General features: G+C 48.4%; 1 protein-coding gene across 2 annotated transcripts in view; it reads right to left on the reverse strand.

Moving 5' to 3' along the window:
* phaf1 (phagosome assembly factor 1) overlaps positions 1 to 14240 on the reverse strand; it is an 82911-nt gene extending 68671 nt beyond the window's left edge. For both annotated transcript variants that reach the window (XM_041191906.1, XM_041191905.1), the window contains exon 1: positions 13819 to 14240. In XM_041191906.1, coding sequence (XP_041047840.1) covers positions 13819 to 13882 — 64 coding nt within the window. In that variant the 5' untranslated portion in view covers positions 13883 to 14240. The remainder of the gene's footprint in view (positions 1 to 13818) is intronic.
* Positions 14241 to 18837: the final 4597 nt, after the last annotated feature.

Raw genomic sequence — 18837 nt, forward strand, 5'->3', positions numbered from 1 at the left:
CCACACACACACACACTCACCACACACACACAAACTCACCACACACACACAAACTCACCACACACACACAAACTCACCACACACACACAAACTCACCACACACTCACCACACCACACACACCCACACTCACCACACACACACACACACTCACCACACACACACACCACACACACACACCACACACAAACACTCACCCCACACACACACCACACACACACACACACTCACCACACACACACTCACACACTCACCACACACTCACACACTCACCACACACTCACACACTCACCACACACACACACACTCACCACACACACACACACACACACTCACCACACACACACACACTCACCACACACACACACACTCACCACACACACACACTCACCACACACACACACACTCACCACACACACACTCACTCACCACACACACACTCACCACACACTCACTCACCACACACACACTCACCACACACACACTCACTCACCACACACACACTCACTCACCACACACACACTCACTCACCACACACACACTCACTCACCACACACACACTCACTCACCACACACACACTCACTCACCACACACACACTCACTCACCACACCCCCACACACTCACCACACACTCACCACACACTCACCACACACTCACCACACACTCACCACACACTCACCACACACTCACCACACACTCACCACACACACACACTCACCACACACACACACACACCACACACACCACACACACACACACCACACCACACACACACCCACACCACACACATGCACACTCACTACACACACACTCACCCTCACTCACCACACTCACACACACTCACTCACCACACACCCTCACCACACACCCTCACCACACACCCTCACCACACACCCTCACCACACACCCTCACCACACACCCTCACCACACACACACGTGCACACTCACCACACACACACACCCTCACCACACACACCACACACACACTCACCACACACCCCACACACACTCACCACACACCCCACACACTCACCACACACCCACACTCACCACACACCCACACTCACCACACACCCACACTCACCACACACACACACTCACCACACACACACACTCACCACACACACACTCACCACACACACTCACCACACACACACTCACCACACACCCACTCACCACACACCCACTCACCACACACCCACTCACCACACACCCACTCACCACACACCCACACACTCACCACACACCCACACACTCACCACACACCCACACACTCACCACACACCCACACCACACACACACACCACACACAAACACTCACCACACACACCACACGCTCACCACACACCCCACACGCTCACCACACCCCACACGCTCACCACACCCCACACGCTCACCACACACCCCACACGCTCACCACACACCCCACACGCTCACCACACACCCCACACGCTCACCACACACCCCACACGCTCACCACACACCCCACACGCTCACCACACACCCCACACGCTCACCACACACACACACACTCACCACACACACACACACTCACCACACACACACTCACTCACCACACACACACTCACTCACCACACACACACTCACTCACCACACATACACTCACCACACACTCACCACACACTCACCACACACACACACTCACCACACACACACACACACACCACACACACACACCCTCACCACACACACCACACACATGCACACTCACTACACACACACTCACCACACACACACACACTCACTCACCACACCCTCACCACACACACACGTGCACCCTCACCACACACACACACCCTCACCACACACACACACCCTCACCACACACACACACCCTCACCACACACACACACCCTCACCACACACACACACCCTCACCACACACACACAAACTCACCACACACACACAAACTCACCACACACACCCTCACCACACACACCCTCACCACACACACCCTCACCACACACACCCTCACCACACACACCCTCACCACACACACCCTCACCACACACGTGCACCCTCACCAACCACGCGCACCCTCACCAACCACGCGCACCCTCACCAACCACGCGCACACTCACCAACCACGCGCACTCACCAACCACGCGCACACTCACCACACACACACACACCACACACACACACCACACACACTCACCACACACACTCACCACACACACTCACCACACACACTCACCACACACACACACTCACCACACACACACACATACACTTACCACACACACACTCACCACACACACACACTCACCACACACACACACACTCACCACACACACACACACTCACCACACACACTCACCACACACACTCACCACACACACTCACCACACACACTCACCACACACACTCACCACACACACACCACACACACACTCACCACACACACACACACACTCACCACACACACTCACTACACACACACACACCACACACACCACACACACACACACCACACACCCCCACACTCACCACACACCCACACTCACCACACACCCACACCCACCACACACACACACTCACCACACACACACTCACCACACACCCACACACACTCACCACACACACACACTCACCACACACACACACTCACCACACACACACACTCACCACACACACACACTCACCACACACACTCACCACACACACACTCACCACACACACACTCACCACACACACACTCACCACACACACTCACCACACACACACTCACCACACACCCACTCACCACACACCCACTCACCACACACCCACTCACCACACACCCACACACTCACCACACACCCACACACTCACCACACACCCACACACTCACCACACACCCACACACTCACCACACACCCACACACTCACCACACACCCACACCACACACACACACCACACACAAACACTCACCACACACCACACACACACACTCACCACACACACTCACCACACACACTCACCACACACACTCACCACACACACTCACCACACACACTCACCACACACACTCACCACCCACTCACCACACCCACTCACCACACCCACTCACCACACCCACTCACCACACACACACACACTCACCACACACACACACACTCACCACACACACACACTACACACACACTCACCACACACACTACACACACACTCACCACACACACTACACACACACTCACCACACACACACATACTCACTCACCACACACCCTCACCACACACACACACGCGCACACTCACCACACACACACACCCTCACCACACACACACCCTCACCACACACGCACCCTCACCACACACGCGCACCCTCACCAACCACGCGCACCCTCACCACACACACTCACCACACACACACACACCACACACACACACACTCACCACACACACACACACACCACACACACACACACCACACACACACCACACACACACACACCACACACACACACTCACCAGACACACACACACTCACCAGACACACACACACACTCACCAGACACACACACACACTCACCACACACACACACACTCACCACACACACACACACTCACCACACACACACACACTCACCACACACACACGCGCACTCACCACACACACACACACACACACCACACACACACACACACTCACCACACACACACACACTCACCACACACACACACACTCACCACACACACACACACACACTCACCACACACACACACACACTCACCACACACACACACACACTCACCACACACACACACACACTCACCACACACACACACACACTCACCACACACACACACACCACACACCCCACACACACACACTCACCACACACACACACACACTCACCACACACACACACACTCACCACACCCACACACACTCACCACACCCACACACACTCACCACACCACACACACACCCCCGCCCACAGACACACACACACCCACACACACACACCCCCCCCACACACACACCCCCCACACACACACACACCCCCTCACACACACACCCCCCACACACACACACCCCCACACACACACACCCCCCACACACACACACCCCCCACACACACACACCCCCCACACACACACACCCCCCCACACACACACACCCCCCCCACTCACACACACCCCACACTCACACACACCCCACACTCACACACACCCCACACTCACACACACCCCACACTCACACACACACCCCACACCCCACACACACACCACACTCACACACACACCCCACACCCCACACACACACACACCCCACACTCACACACACACCCCACACTCACCACACACACACCACACACACACAACACACACACACTCACCACACACTCACCACACACTCACACACACTCACACACACCACACACACCACACACACACACACATCACACCCGCACACACATCACACATCACACCCGCACACACATCACACATCACACACCCTCACCACACACACCACACACACACTCACCACACACACACACACCACACACACACACACCACACACTCACCACACACACACACACTCACCACACACACACACTCACCACACACACACACACTCACCACACACACACACACTCACCACACACACACACACTCACCACACACACACACACTCACCACACACACACACACTCACCACACACACACACACTCACCACACACACACACACTCACCACACACACACACACTCACCACACACACACACACTCACCACACACACACTCACTCACCACACACACACTCACTCACCACACACACACTCACTCACCACACCCCCACACGCTCACCACACACTCACCACACCCCCACACGCTCACCACACACTCACCACACACACACACACCACACACTCACCACACACATGCACACTCACTACACACACACTCACCACACTCACACACACTCACTCACCACACACCCTCACCACACGCACGCAATCGCTCACCACACACACGCACGCATGCACATCGCTCACCCGACACACACGCACGCAATCGCTCACCACACACGCACGCATGCACATCGCTCACCACACACACACACACGCAATCGCTCACCCCACACACACACGCAATCGCTCACCCCACACACACACGCAATCGCTCACCCCACACACACACGCAATCGCTCACCCCACACACACACGCAATCGCTCACCCCACACACACACGCATGCACATCGCTCACCACACACACACACGCATGCACATCGCTCACCACACACACACACGCATGCACATCGCTCACCACACACACACGCACGCATGCACATCGCTCACCAGACACACACGCACGCACTCAATCGCTCACCACGCACGCAATCGCTCACCAGACACACACGCACGCACTCAATCGCTCACCACGCACGCAATCGCTCACCACCAGACACGCACGCAATCGCTCACCACACACACGCACTCGCTCACCACACACACGCACGCACTCGCTCACCACACACACGCACGCACTCGCTCACCACACACACGCACGCAATCGCTCACCACGCACGCAATCGCTCACCACGCACGCAATCGCTCACCACGCACGCACGCAATCGCTCACCACACACGCACGCAATCGCTCACCACACACGCACGCAATCGCTCACCACACACGCACGCAATCGCTCACCACACACACACACCACACCCACCACACACACACACACGCGCACTCACCACACACACACGCGCACTCACCACACACACACGCGCACTCACCACACACACACGCGCACTCACCACACACACACGCGCACTCACCACACACACACGCGCACTCACCACACACACACGCGCACTCACCACACACACACGCGCACTCACCACACACACACGCGCACTCACCACACACACACGCGCACTCACCACACACACACGCGCACTCACCACACACACACGCGCACTCACCACACACACACGCGCACTCACCACACACACACGCGCACTCACCACACACACACGCGCACTCACCACACACACACGCGCACTCACCACACACACACACGCGCACTCACCACACACACACACGCGCACTCACCACACACACACACGCGCGCACTCACCACACACACACACGCGCGCACTCACCACACACACACATACGCGCGCACTCACCACACACACACATACGCGCGCACTCACCACACACACACATACGCGCGCACGCACACACTCCACCGGGCACGCGCGCACGCACACACTCCACCGGGCACGCGCACACATTCACCGGGTGCAGGCGCGCGCACGCACACACACACACACAATCACCGGGCGCAGGCGCGCGCACGCACAAAATCACCTGGCGCAGGCGCGCGCACGCACACACACACACAATCACCGGGCGCAGGCGCATGCACGCACACACACAATCACCGGGCGCAGGCGCGCACGCACAAACACAATCACCGGGCGCAGGCGCGCACGCACAAACACACACGCACACACACACACACAATCATCGGGCGCAGGCGCGCGCACGCACACACACGGACACACAGACACAATCACCGGGCGCAGGCGCGCGCACGCACACACATAATCACCGGGCGCAGGCGCGCCCACGCACACACACACAATCACCGGGCACAGGCGCGCACACACACACACATAATCACCGGGCGCAGGCGCGCCCACGCACACACACACAATCACCGGGCACAGGCGCGCACACACACACACAATCACCAGGCGCAGGCGCGCGCACACACACACACACACAATCACCGGGCGCAGGCGCGCGCACACACACACACAATCACCGGGCGCAGGCGCGCGCACACACACACAATCACCGGGCGCAGGCGCGCGCACACACACACAATCACCGGGCGCAGGCGCGCGCACACACACACACAATCACCGGGCGCAGGCGCGCGCACACACACACACAATCACCGGGCGCAGGCGCGCACACACACACACACACAATCACCGTGCGCAGGCGCGCACACACACACAATCACCGTGCGCAGGCGCACACACACACACAATCACCGGGCGCAGGTGCGCGCACACACACACACACAATCACCGGGCGCAGGCGCGCGCACACACACAATCACCGGGCGCAGGCGCGCGCACACACACAATCACCGGGCGCAAAATTAAATACATGAAGGGGATGAACAGGAAAGAGTAAATTGATCCATGGACAACAAAAGGAGAGATTGAAGAGATTGCGTCTGTATTCTCTAGAGTTTGGAAGAATGGAAGGTGATCTCATTGATGCATTCAAAATTCTTAAATGGCTCAACAGTGTAGATGCAGGAAGGATGCTTCCCCTGGCTGGGGGGGGGGGCTTAGAACCAGGGAACACAGTCTCAGAATAGAAGATAGGCTATTTAGAACTGAGATGAGAAGGAGTTTTTTCATTCAGAGGGTGATGAATCTTTGGAATTCCCAACCCCAGAGGGCTCTGGAGGTTCAGTCATTGAATATGTTCAAAACAGAGATCAATAGGTTTCTAGATACTAATGACATTAAGGGATATGGGCTGGAAAATGGCACTGAGGTAGAAGATTAGCCATGATCTCATTTAAAAGCAGAGCAGGCTTGAGGGGCCAAATGACCTACTCCTGCGCCTATTTACTATGTTCCCGAGTTAATTATAGATGTGGTCACAAAGCTCAGAACACCATGTTGGGAAAACTAGCACAATCACACCATTTCTGAAATCTGTTTTTTCACTCACTCATTTTTAAAAATAACTAGCTTATTATCTGTTGATAACATATTTAACAATACAAATAAAAGTGTTCATCAGATACTGAATGAGGGCAATCAATCAAATGTTATTTTAACTTTTGAGGGTTATCAGTGTTGAACAATGACTGATGAGTAATGCTGAAGATCTAGTTTCAATATTGAGCACTACCAGGTTTCATAGAGAACAGTTTGATGCAGATCAAAGCTCCCTATATTCTGCCTAACAATACTCTTGAATCCCAGATTCAGACTAGCACCCAATGCTGCACCAGTTAAACATTTTCCTTTCCTACACCAGCTCACCTTGGTGAACAAGGCTTATAATGTAATGCTAATGTCTAATGATCTGTGTTGTGGACTCAAGAAAGTGGGTCAAAACAGCATGTAACAGCTCACCCTGGCATAGAGAGCCAACTATCATTCCATTAGTCTGAAGACTAACCCACGTCTCAGGTGAGAGCAAGAGTGCAAATAAACTACATTCCCCAACCTCCCAACTGAGTTTTTACCTTTTGTCCCCCATCACCTCCCTCCCATTTCCATTCACTCATTTCTGTGCGATAGTTCCAAAGACAATGGTCATCTTCCAATGCCTCGCACTGCACTCATTATATATCCGTGAGCCTTTTGAACTTGAAGTCAAGCCTCACCCTGCTGTGACTCATCTTCCACACATGCAATTTCAATTGACTTTGCTAAATTGCAACCAAGAGCTACAACTGTGGCTGACTCTTGCTCCCCTTCCTAGCTCAGAGTGCTAGGCTAAATGTAGCATTCCCCATTGCTGCCCCATCCGAGATCAGCTAGCTCAATATGGGGAAATCAAACATTGTGGCAGCCACCTGAGATTTTAAAAATGAAAACAATACAGCTACAGATTGGAGTTTTTCCTGAAATTTAAACCCAACAAATATACAAGGCTTAGCACTTATGCAAGTGTTATAATGCACCGATTTACTGTGCACTTGCTGTGTTAAATATGGTGAACAATCATATGTGCATTGTTCTATTTTGGGTTATAATTTTAAGAATCAATTTTTTTTTACTATTAATCAATAAAAAGCAAATGTAATTGAAAACAGAACTTCATTTACCACTAACAGGATTTGTTCACAGATATCCCCATGAATCCAACACCTGGTACATGAACATATGAACAGAGTGACAGCTGAAGAGAAAAACAGCCCATAGCAGGAGCAAAAAAAGCATTGCTGCTCAGGGCAGTGGCATGTAAATATGCAGCGTCCATTCTCACTCTGTTCAGATTTCAATCAAAGTTCTACAAAGCCTGGTTCAAAGGGCAGAGAAAAAATGCTGGGAGAAGGCTATGACAGTTCCTCCCTGGTGAGGGCTGGGGAGAAACATACAGGAGTCTAACCAGGGTGGTAACTTAATTGTAGCAGCTGGCTAAAAGTGGCACAATTCCCAACTCAGTGTCCATTTTAAAAATGTCCAAGATAATTTCAAAGTTGGCGATTATAGCATCTAAGTACTCTACTTATCTTGGATAGAAACACCTGTGTTCACTGATCTGCAAATCGTATGTACTTCAAACATATGGTACCGCAGTACCATATGTTTGAAGTACATATGAAAAATTAATGCAAGCATTTTTAACATATATTTACAATTAACACTTCACACACAATCATCTGAAGTGTTTAGGCTTTTTTAGATGGTTGTCCTGCTCTTTGCTCCTTCAGTTTAATGCTGCCTGTGACCAGGATGCGGTTGGCACTGTGGAAATGTGAATTCTTGGTCAGGTCCAGGGAGGTGTGGGTTCTGATGAACAATGACAACATTTTTATTGCGCTACCATGCTATGGTTGATGGACTATATTGTCTATTGCCAGCAGCACCGAATCATGCTCAGAAATAACCAAGCTGTCAATTATATTGGAATGGTGCAGTTGTAGCAGTAGGGTACGGTGCAGGAGAAGCAGGCTAGAAGATAGAGCCTGTTAATCTCAATAGCCAAGGTTCTAATCCAGACAGACTTTATTTACCTTTGAAAAAGTTTCAATAAGAAAGGTTAACAAAAAAATCAACTTAGTTCATTACACTACATTTAATTTATCAGAACTGTATGATTACATAAACCTATCAGAAAAACTGCTGATAAATGTATTGTAATGATTTCCCTTCCAAACTTTACAAAAAGGTAACAACATAGAGGAGGAGCACTATGTACAACACTGAGCAACAAGACCAATGTCTATAAATCTGACAATACACGGCATTTCACAAATCAGTTATCTAAAAGGTTCTACTTTCGTTACAGATGTGATTACTAAAGAGCACATCTTAAGACTGCACATTTCACCTGAAGGATTTCATCATTGACCCTCCACCCTCCAACCCCAAAGCCAGATGTTTATCAATAATACTTATCCGCCATCTTCCATGTTATGCTAAACATTATGAGTTTTGAGCAAACAGGAGTACAATACTGCAAAGGTAAAGTGTGGCACTAAAGATAAGAATCGATGTTCAATATTCTTGTAGATGCCAGATGCATCAAGAAAACACTTTTAGACAAGAAATTGGTTGAAGCACAGACTGCTTGCTATAAATGTCAGGGAGGAGATTGCTGAGGCCTTGACAGAAATCTTTGTATCCTCACTGGCTACGGGTGAGGTCCCAGAGGACTGGAGAATGGCCAATGTTGTTCCATTGTTAGAAGGGTAGCAGGGATAATCCAGGAAATTACAGGCCGGTGAGCCTTACATCAGTGGTAGGGAAATTATTGGAGAAGATCCTTCGTGATAGGATTTACTACCATTTGGAAGCAAATGGGCGTATTAGTGAGAGGCAGCATGGTTTTGTGAATGGGAGGTCGTGTCTAACTTGATCGAGTTTTTCGAGGAAGTGACAAAGATGATCGACGATGGAAGGGCAGTGGAAGTTATATACACGGATTTCAGTAAGGCCTTGACAAGGTCCCTCGTGGCAGACTGGAACAGAAGGTAAAGTTGCACGGGATCAGAGGTGAGCTGGCAGGATGGATACAGAATTGGCTTGGTCATAGAAGACAGAGTAGCAGTGGAAGGGTGCTCTTCTGAATGGAGAGCTGTGACTAGTGGTGTTCCGCAGGGATCAGTGCTGGGACCTTTGCTGTTTGTAGAATACATAAATGATTTGGAAGAAAATGTAACTGGGCTAATTAGTAAGTTTGCAGACGACACTAAGGTTGGAGGAGTTGCAGATAATGAAGAGGACTGTCAAAGGATACAATGGGATATAGATCGGTTGGAGACTTGGGCGGAGAAATGGCAGATGGCGTTTAATCCGGACAAATGCGAGGTAATGCATTTTGGAAGGTCTAATACAGGCAGGAATTATACAGTAAATGGCAGAACCCTTAAGTGCATCGATGGGCAGAGGGATCTGGGTGTACAGGTCCACAGGTCACTGAAAGTGGCAGCGCAGGTGGATAAGGTAGTCAGGAAGGCATACGGCATGCTTGCCTTCATCGGCAGGGGTATTGGGAAGTCATGCTGCAACTGTATAGAACCTTAGTTAGGCCACACTTGGAATATTGCGTGCAATTCTGGGCGCCACATTACCAGAAAGATATGGAGGTGTTGGAGAGGGTGCAGAGGAGGTTTACCAGCTTGCTGCCTGGTCTGGAGGTTATTAGCTATGAGGAGAGGTTGGAGACACTCGGATTGTTCTCACTAGAGCGACGGAGATTGAGGGGCGACTTGATAGAAGTTTACAAAATTATGAGTGGCATGGACAGAGTAGATAGTCAGAAGCTTTTTCCTAGGGTGGAAGATTTAAGGAAGATTCTAGGGGACATAGATTTAAGGTGAGAAGAGAAAACTATAGAGGAGATGTGCGGGGCAAATTTTTTACGCAGAGAGTAGTGAGTGTCTGGAATTCGCTGCCAGAGGAGGTGGTGGAAGCAGGTACGATAGTGGTGTTTAAGAGGCAGCTTGACAAATACATGAATAGGATGGGAATAGAGGGATATGGAGCCCAGAAGTGCAAAATGTTTTAGTTGACGGGCAATATGATCGACGCAGGCTTGGAGGACCGAAGGGCCTGTTCCTGTGCTGTACTTTTCTTTGTTCTTTGAATCAATATTTTAAAGTAAATTTTCTCAACTCAACAAACTGAAAAAATATGAACTGAAATAGTTTACCAAAATGAGATGGTGAATAGATATTTAACCGTACAGGCCAGTATGCACAGTTCTAACCAGCTAATTTAACGGTTGCATTAGGAGAAACTATATGTATGTGGCACTTTCATTTCCTTCCCAGTACCATATATGATTATAGAGGGTGGACACTTGTAAACAGGGAAAGAACATCCAATCAGCTTCAAGTACAGCACAAAGATCAGTACTGAAAAAACCAAATACCATCAACAATAACTTGCATTTAAAAAGTATATTTAATGCAGTACTACATCACAAGGTAATTCATATGAACGTTAACAAAATTTGACACTGAGTCATACAAGGATGTGACCAAAAGGATGGGTCAAAGACGTAGGTGTTAAGCAGCATCTTAAAAGGAGAGAGAGGTGGAAAAGTTTAGAGTCCAGAACTTTGGGCCTAGGCAGTTGCAAGTACAACTGCCAATGGTGGAGCTATTAAAACAAAATTAGGGAAGTGCAAGGAATCAGGATTGTAAAGTGCAGATATTTCAGAGGGTTATAGGACTTCAGGAGGTTACAAGTACAAAGGGCCTTAGAGGGATTTGAAAACAAGGAAGGGAATTTTAAAACTGAGGCGCTGCCAGGCTGGGACCCAATGTAGGATGGTGAGCAGGGAGATAATGGATAAATAGGATTTGGCGAGAGTCAGCAGTTCAAAATAGTAACTAAAAAAACAGCAAACTGGTTGGCCTCCTTAGCAGTGACCTGCATCGGGGAAATCTTAGAAACCTTCAATTTTAACACTAACATGCCTCGTAGGCACTGTTATGGCCTCTGATGGGCAATGAGACAGCATGATGGTATCTGATCCCAGCGACTGCACTTGAAACCAGTTGCACTACGATCCACAACGATGTGCAGATTTTATACCTGAAAATTTCTCATGCATGACAAATTCTTAACAGACAGAAGGTCCCACTTCACATAAAGAGGTTGCTGTTTTGCTCAAAAACCCTGATCAAATCATCAAATAATCATCCGAATAAGCATTTCAATTTCCCTGGAGAGGTTCGCTCATCTAATTTCTGAGGGGCAAATGTATTTCTGGTAGAAGCTAGCTCCCAGGTAGCAGGACACAGTGCAAGATGAAGACATCACTAAATATACACATACACACCTCATAAAAACTAAACACCAGCTTCAGGGATGCTATGCCAGCTGAGCGAAACAGTAACAACTTAATAGTATCCTATCACAATTACAGGAATTAAAGTGCTCAACAGCATTGATTAATTGTTGGTAAATAGTAGAAAATAAGCATTTCTTTTTATGTAGCAGGATTTATGCCCAGTCCACAAGAAATTATACATGTTCTCCTCAGGAAGAGGACTTCCAGCACTTGTTTAAAAGAACAATCTGCACAGAACTGCACTTGCTCACTTTCTAGGGTGGTCTGCTAAATGCCTGGAATAGCCTCATGTAGCTGCAGGTGAGGTGTTGCCCAAGTGGATGCAGCCAGTCTTATGCGATAAAACATAGAGAAATACATTTACACCTTAAATCTAACAATATTAAAAATTATATCATATTCATATAACGGGGATCAATTCAAAACTCCTCCTTATACCTCAGGAACAATAGCCCTCTGATTCCTCAGTGGGATGAAAGCAGCCATCCTGTCCCCAAGATAACACACCTTTCCCCCTTTCCTCACTGGGATTGATAGCCCCCATTCCCCTTCGCTCAATATCACACCCTTCTTCCCCTCTCCCCATACACTTTACAAAAACAATCTCTTTCCATATACCTCACGGGAACAATACGGCTCCACCACTCCATACGCTTCAAAAGGAATGATAGCCCCTTGTTTGCTGCCTACTCTCTCGCTCGAGGGACCTCAAAGGGACGAAATTTTTAGTCTTGCAACGTACAGAAGTCCGCGTTAAAAAAAAACATTCCTTTGTACTTACCTAAAGCGAATTCCCATCGTTCGTTCCCCAGAGACCGCTCGGGTACCACTTCCAGATCGAGCATTGGCCCGGCTGCAGGCGAGGAGGCGGGTGGTTCCAGGCCCGGCTGTCCTGTTGGAGGAGCCGGCTGCCGCTGTGCCCCGGGTAAAGGGACCCGGGGGCCGCTGTGCCCCGGGTACAGGAGCCCGGGAGCTGCTGTGTCCCGGGTATAGATGGTCGGGTGCCGATCCGTCCCGGGTGGAAGGAGCCGGGGTGCCTCTTTCTGTATCCTGGGTTTCAGACGGTGGGGAAGATACCACCGGATCTTAATGTTATATCGGGGGGCGGGTGGTATGTCTCGCTGACAGGAGGGATTGGGCGATGTTTAAAGGGCCGTTGGCTTGTTTTCAACCCCGAACAATAACAGCCACCTCTTCCATCACCATCAGCTGATTATACAATTACCACTTCCGCCCGAACCGCTTCCGGGTTACACACAAACAAACACACGTTTGCGGCAATGTGGCTCCGGTTATTGTTAATGATTCGGCTTTTAAAAAATATATATATTATTTGTTATTCATGACGGAGATAGCGCGTATTGGGGCCTGTGCAGCGGTGAACATTGTCCCCCTCCACCTCAAACGGACGGTCGACCCAATCGGCGGAGGCCGCACAGCCCCGTCACATGACCGGCTGAAGCCGGATTGGACTCCGGCGGGCTCCGTGATCACGTGCCGTGGTCTGGGACTGCGGCGCGAGCAGTCAATGACCAAAGACCGCCCAGTTTCGGGGCTCAGCGCGAAAGGGGCTGTGTTCACGGTTACAGTTCGTGCCAAGCTCATTGGTCCGGCCCTGTCCAGTCAAACTCATGAGCCAGTTTACAAGAGGATCTCCGGGTTATTTCAAACAGGATTCTCCAGACAGGAGAACAAATCTGCAGAGCAAGTTTAAAGGCGGTGCAATTTAATGCAGAGCGTGTACACCAGTCAACAATTGCACCTACCCTCCCACTTCAAAAAGTTATCAACCCTCAGCTGGCGTTAGTTGGGTTAAGACCATCTTCGCCATTATCCAATATATTTTTTGGCATCATTCAGAGCTGGGATATGTTCAACATTTAGCTGTCCCACATCCAGGTTGGCATGATTGGTAAGCTGACTAAATGTTTTTGTCTATTTACCCGTGATGTCGGAGCCGGATGTTACCAGACCAGCGCTAGCAGCAGCAGGTTCACTGGATACAAGTACTAACATAGAAGCAGGCCATTTGGACCAACCAGTCCATGTCGCTATCTACCCTCTCTGCAATCCTGATTACATTCATCTGCTCTGCTCCCAATCCCTTTATCCCCCTTCCTCATCTACATACCCAATCTAATCTTGAATGTTGACATAGTTTTTGTCTCAACTACTAATTCTAAAAGTCACATCCACAATCTCTCAACTCTCTACAACAGTTTCTCCTACTCTGTGCTTACTCTTACGTTTATTATTTATTCTGTGGTCACTCATTTCAATCTTCTATCTACCCCCTACTACAACCTTGTAATTTAAACATTGACATCATGTTACCCTGTAAGGTATCTTGTTCTAATGAACAAAGCCTCGGTTTTCCAAGTATTTCTATATACTTGGTTACGATAGACAATGCAGCGATACGTGCCCTTATGTGCGAAATAACTGAAAATTTCACATCTCAGGATTAACAGTCTGGAATCAGTGACAATAATTTACCCATTATACATTCCTAATCTGTTCAACAGACCTATAAAAAAGCTAACAGATCATTTATTTCTGACTAAATTGCAATTTATTATGGGATGTAAAATTATTTAGAAGGATAGCACTATTTTTGTGAGTTGCACAATGCTGATCTCAGATGCAAAAACAAGGCTACCTGAATGTGAGGTATTATTTAGAAACTAAAACACACTTTTCCAGCAAAATCAGCACTGGGTGAGAACCAATTAAACTTTTGAAATGAACCCTGTGAAATACATTGTTTTTTTTCTACAGGGATTTTCAATGGTCAAATCTGCTTGCATGTAGAATAATCTAGTCTTTTTAAGGAAATGTTTTCTGATTCTAATATTGCCAGGACATCTGCTTTCAGGAGGACAGATAAGTCATATTGTGAATAGTGCGACAGTCCAAATATCCGCAGTTGGTTTTTGCAACAGGGTGGTATACATCTACAGAATGTAGTCGGCATGAGATACTTACCCTATAAAGAACTCTTGAATATGGCTGCATCTGTCAGCAGTGCTAGGAGATGAGGTGTATTCAATGCTGTTATTGAAAATGTCATCAATCATAGATTGACTTGGGATCTATGTGTTGTATATGATGCAGAGAGCAGAGATTTTGTTTCCCCGTCAGCACTTTAAGTTCAGAGTTTTATGCTCCGTCATGGTGGTTCCCAAACCTTCTTGGTAGTGTACTCCTATTCAGATTTACTAACTTTTCGCATACCCCTCCAGGCAGTTTCATTTTAATTACCCTACCAATGACAACATGTTTTGTAAATCATTATAATTGTACATTACAGTGTCTATAATAATTTTTACTGTCTATAATAATTTACCACTCAGCAGCCCCTCTTTCCAACCTCCTCCACTCACTTGCTTAGCAGCCCCTCTTTGCAAACCCTGTCCCACCACTCATATTCAGCAGCACCTCTTCTCAACCTCCCTCTCACTCCTTTATAACTTTGTAAGACAGCTCTACCAGGGTGATGGCCTCAGCCAGGCAGGCCATGTCCACCCAGCAGCCCACTGAAGCAGCCAGCTCTCCCACTCTGTTTTGGCCAGCAGTTGCTGTTCTTGTACCCAGTGCTGCTCTGGTACTCACCTTCTCACTGCTCCTCCAATCACATGTTGCTTCTCTCACACACTTGCTGCTAATAGGCACACAAGTGAGATGCACAAATGCTGGTACTAGCTTTCTTTATTCCAGATTTATTTAATTAATTGAATTTAAATTCCCCAGCTACCATGGTGGGATTTAATCTCATGACTCCAGGTCAAAAGTCTGGTAACATGACCAATATGTGCTATTCTAAACTCATGTTACCTAATTGACTCAGTCTTGCTGCAGGAGGAAATAGCACATGAGGCCTTTAAGAGGTAGGCCACTGTATGGGGAACCTGAAATGCCTTCTGTCCCACAAGAAGCAGATCATGGGGAGAGCACTCTGGCCTTGCTGTGAGAGATGGCAAGATTGCAAGATTTGGGGGGGGGTGGATTTCCAGTACCAGGTTAATGACTAAACACCAATATTGCCACCATGGCATCCCTGTGAAACACCTCCCAACTATAGTCTTTCCATAAAAGCAAAAAAACTGTGGATGCTGGAAATCCAAAACAAAAATAAAAATACCTGGAAAAACTCAGCAAGTCTGACAGCATCTGAGGAGAGGAATACGGTTAATGTTTCGAGTCCGTATGACTCTTCAACAGAACTGTTGAAAAGTCATACGGACTCTAAACATTAACTGTATTCCTCTCCGCAGATGCTGTCAAAACTGCTGCGATTTTCCAGGTATTTTTATAGTCTTTCCGTCCCTTTCTCTGTCTTCTTAATCCTAAGGAGAGAATGCTTAATCATTATTTCCTTCTTAGCTCTCCTTCCCTGGAGACCCATCACAGTCATGTGAGACATATAACAAAAAGGTGCGGCATGTTCTATTCTGGAAAACCAATTGGTGAAGGATGATACTGGACCCAATATTTACTCAAACTTGCATTTATTTACAGAGTGAAACATTACAAGCCATAGGCAAGTGTTACTCATGTCAAGAACTTAAAAATGGGAAAAACTGCTATCTTGATGATAATGAGTAACTGAGGCTAACCATTTTGATTCTAAGTTTCTGACCCCATATCCTGTTGATCACAAAGATCAACTCTTTGCAATCCCATTCTACTACCATCTCCTCTGCCTCACTTATTACTGCTGAAACCCTTATCCATGTTTATGGCACCTTCAGAGTCAACTATTTCAAAACTTTCCTAGATGGCCTCCTGTTCTCCAACCCCCATGGACTTAAGCTGATTCAAAATTCAGCTGTCTTATCCTATTCCACAACCATATTCCACTTGTCCATCGCCCTGTCATCATTGAACCATGAGTACCCTCAACAATTCAGATTTTAAACTTTCATCCTTGTATTCAATTTTCATGGTTTGCCCCTTCCAATGTCTGCAACTTTCTCAAGCTCTGCAACTGCCTCCACTGTGCCACCCCCCCCCCATCAATCAATAAACCCTCTATCGCTCTGAATCTGACCTCTTATACATGCCCATTTCCCATCATCCCACTATTAGTGCCTGTAGCTCCAGTTTTCAAGGCCTACCGGGCTGGAAGTTTCCCCCCAAACCTCACCACCTCTCTTGCTCCTCCTTTCAGACACTACTATATCCCACATTTTTCACCAAGCTTTTACTCATTGCTGGAAATATCTTGGATTTTGAATCAGGGACCATTTATTTGATTTTGCTAAAGTGCTTTGAGACATTTCGCTATATTAAAGGCTCTGTATAAATGCATATTGTTTGAAAGTGGATGTGACCGAAGTTGCATAATACGTATCATTTTGTCACTGACATTTCCAATGTTTCTCCAAATTTAACGGTAATCTCCCTGGTATCAAATGGTATTGGTTATTATGTATATCTGAGTTACAAGAAGTGCAATTCCGAGTTCGTCTTATGTAGAAACCTTTACAGCTGAACACTTTGGTTGTTCAGTGGTCTTGTAATACTGTTCTATTATTGTATGAAGTCCCACAGTCTCCCCCCCCCCTGTTGTAAGTGGCTTTTTACATGTTCTATTTGTGGAAGATTGCTATGAGTGTAGCTGGTTGACATCATTGGCAGAGCTAAGCTTTCTTCATCCATTCTTTCTCACCACAGGATTCAGACGTGCAATTACCCTCCTGTATTTAGAGGTACTTTTACAGTGTCTCAGCGCAGTTTGGGTCCTGGAGTTTGATACCAAAACACTGTCCTGAACTGGTTCCTATTTTTGCATGTTAAA

The sequence above is a fragment of the Carcharodon carcharias genome, chromosome 7 (genome assembly GCF_017639515.1).
Source record: "Carcharodon carcharias isolate sCarCar2 chromosome 7, sCarCar2.pri, whole genome shotgun sequence".
In the NCBI taxonomy this organism is placed as follows: domain Eukaryota; kingdom Metazoa; phylum Chordata; class Chondrichthyes; order Lamniformes; family Lamnidae; genus Carcharodon; species Carcharodon carcharias.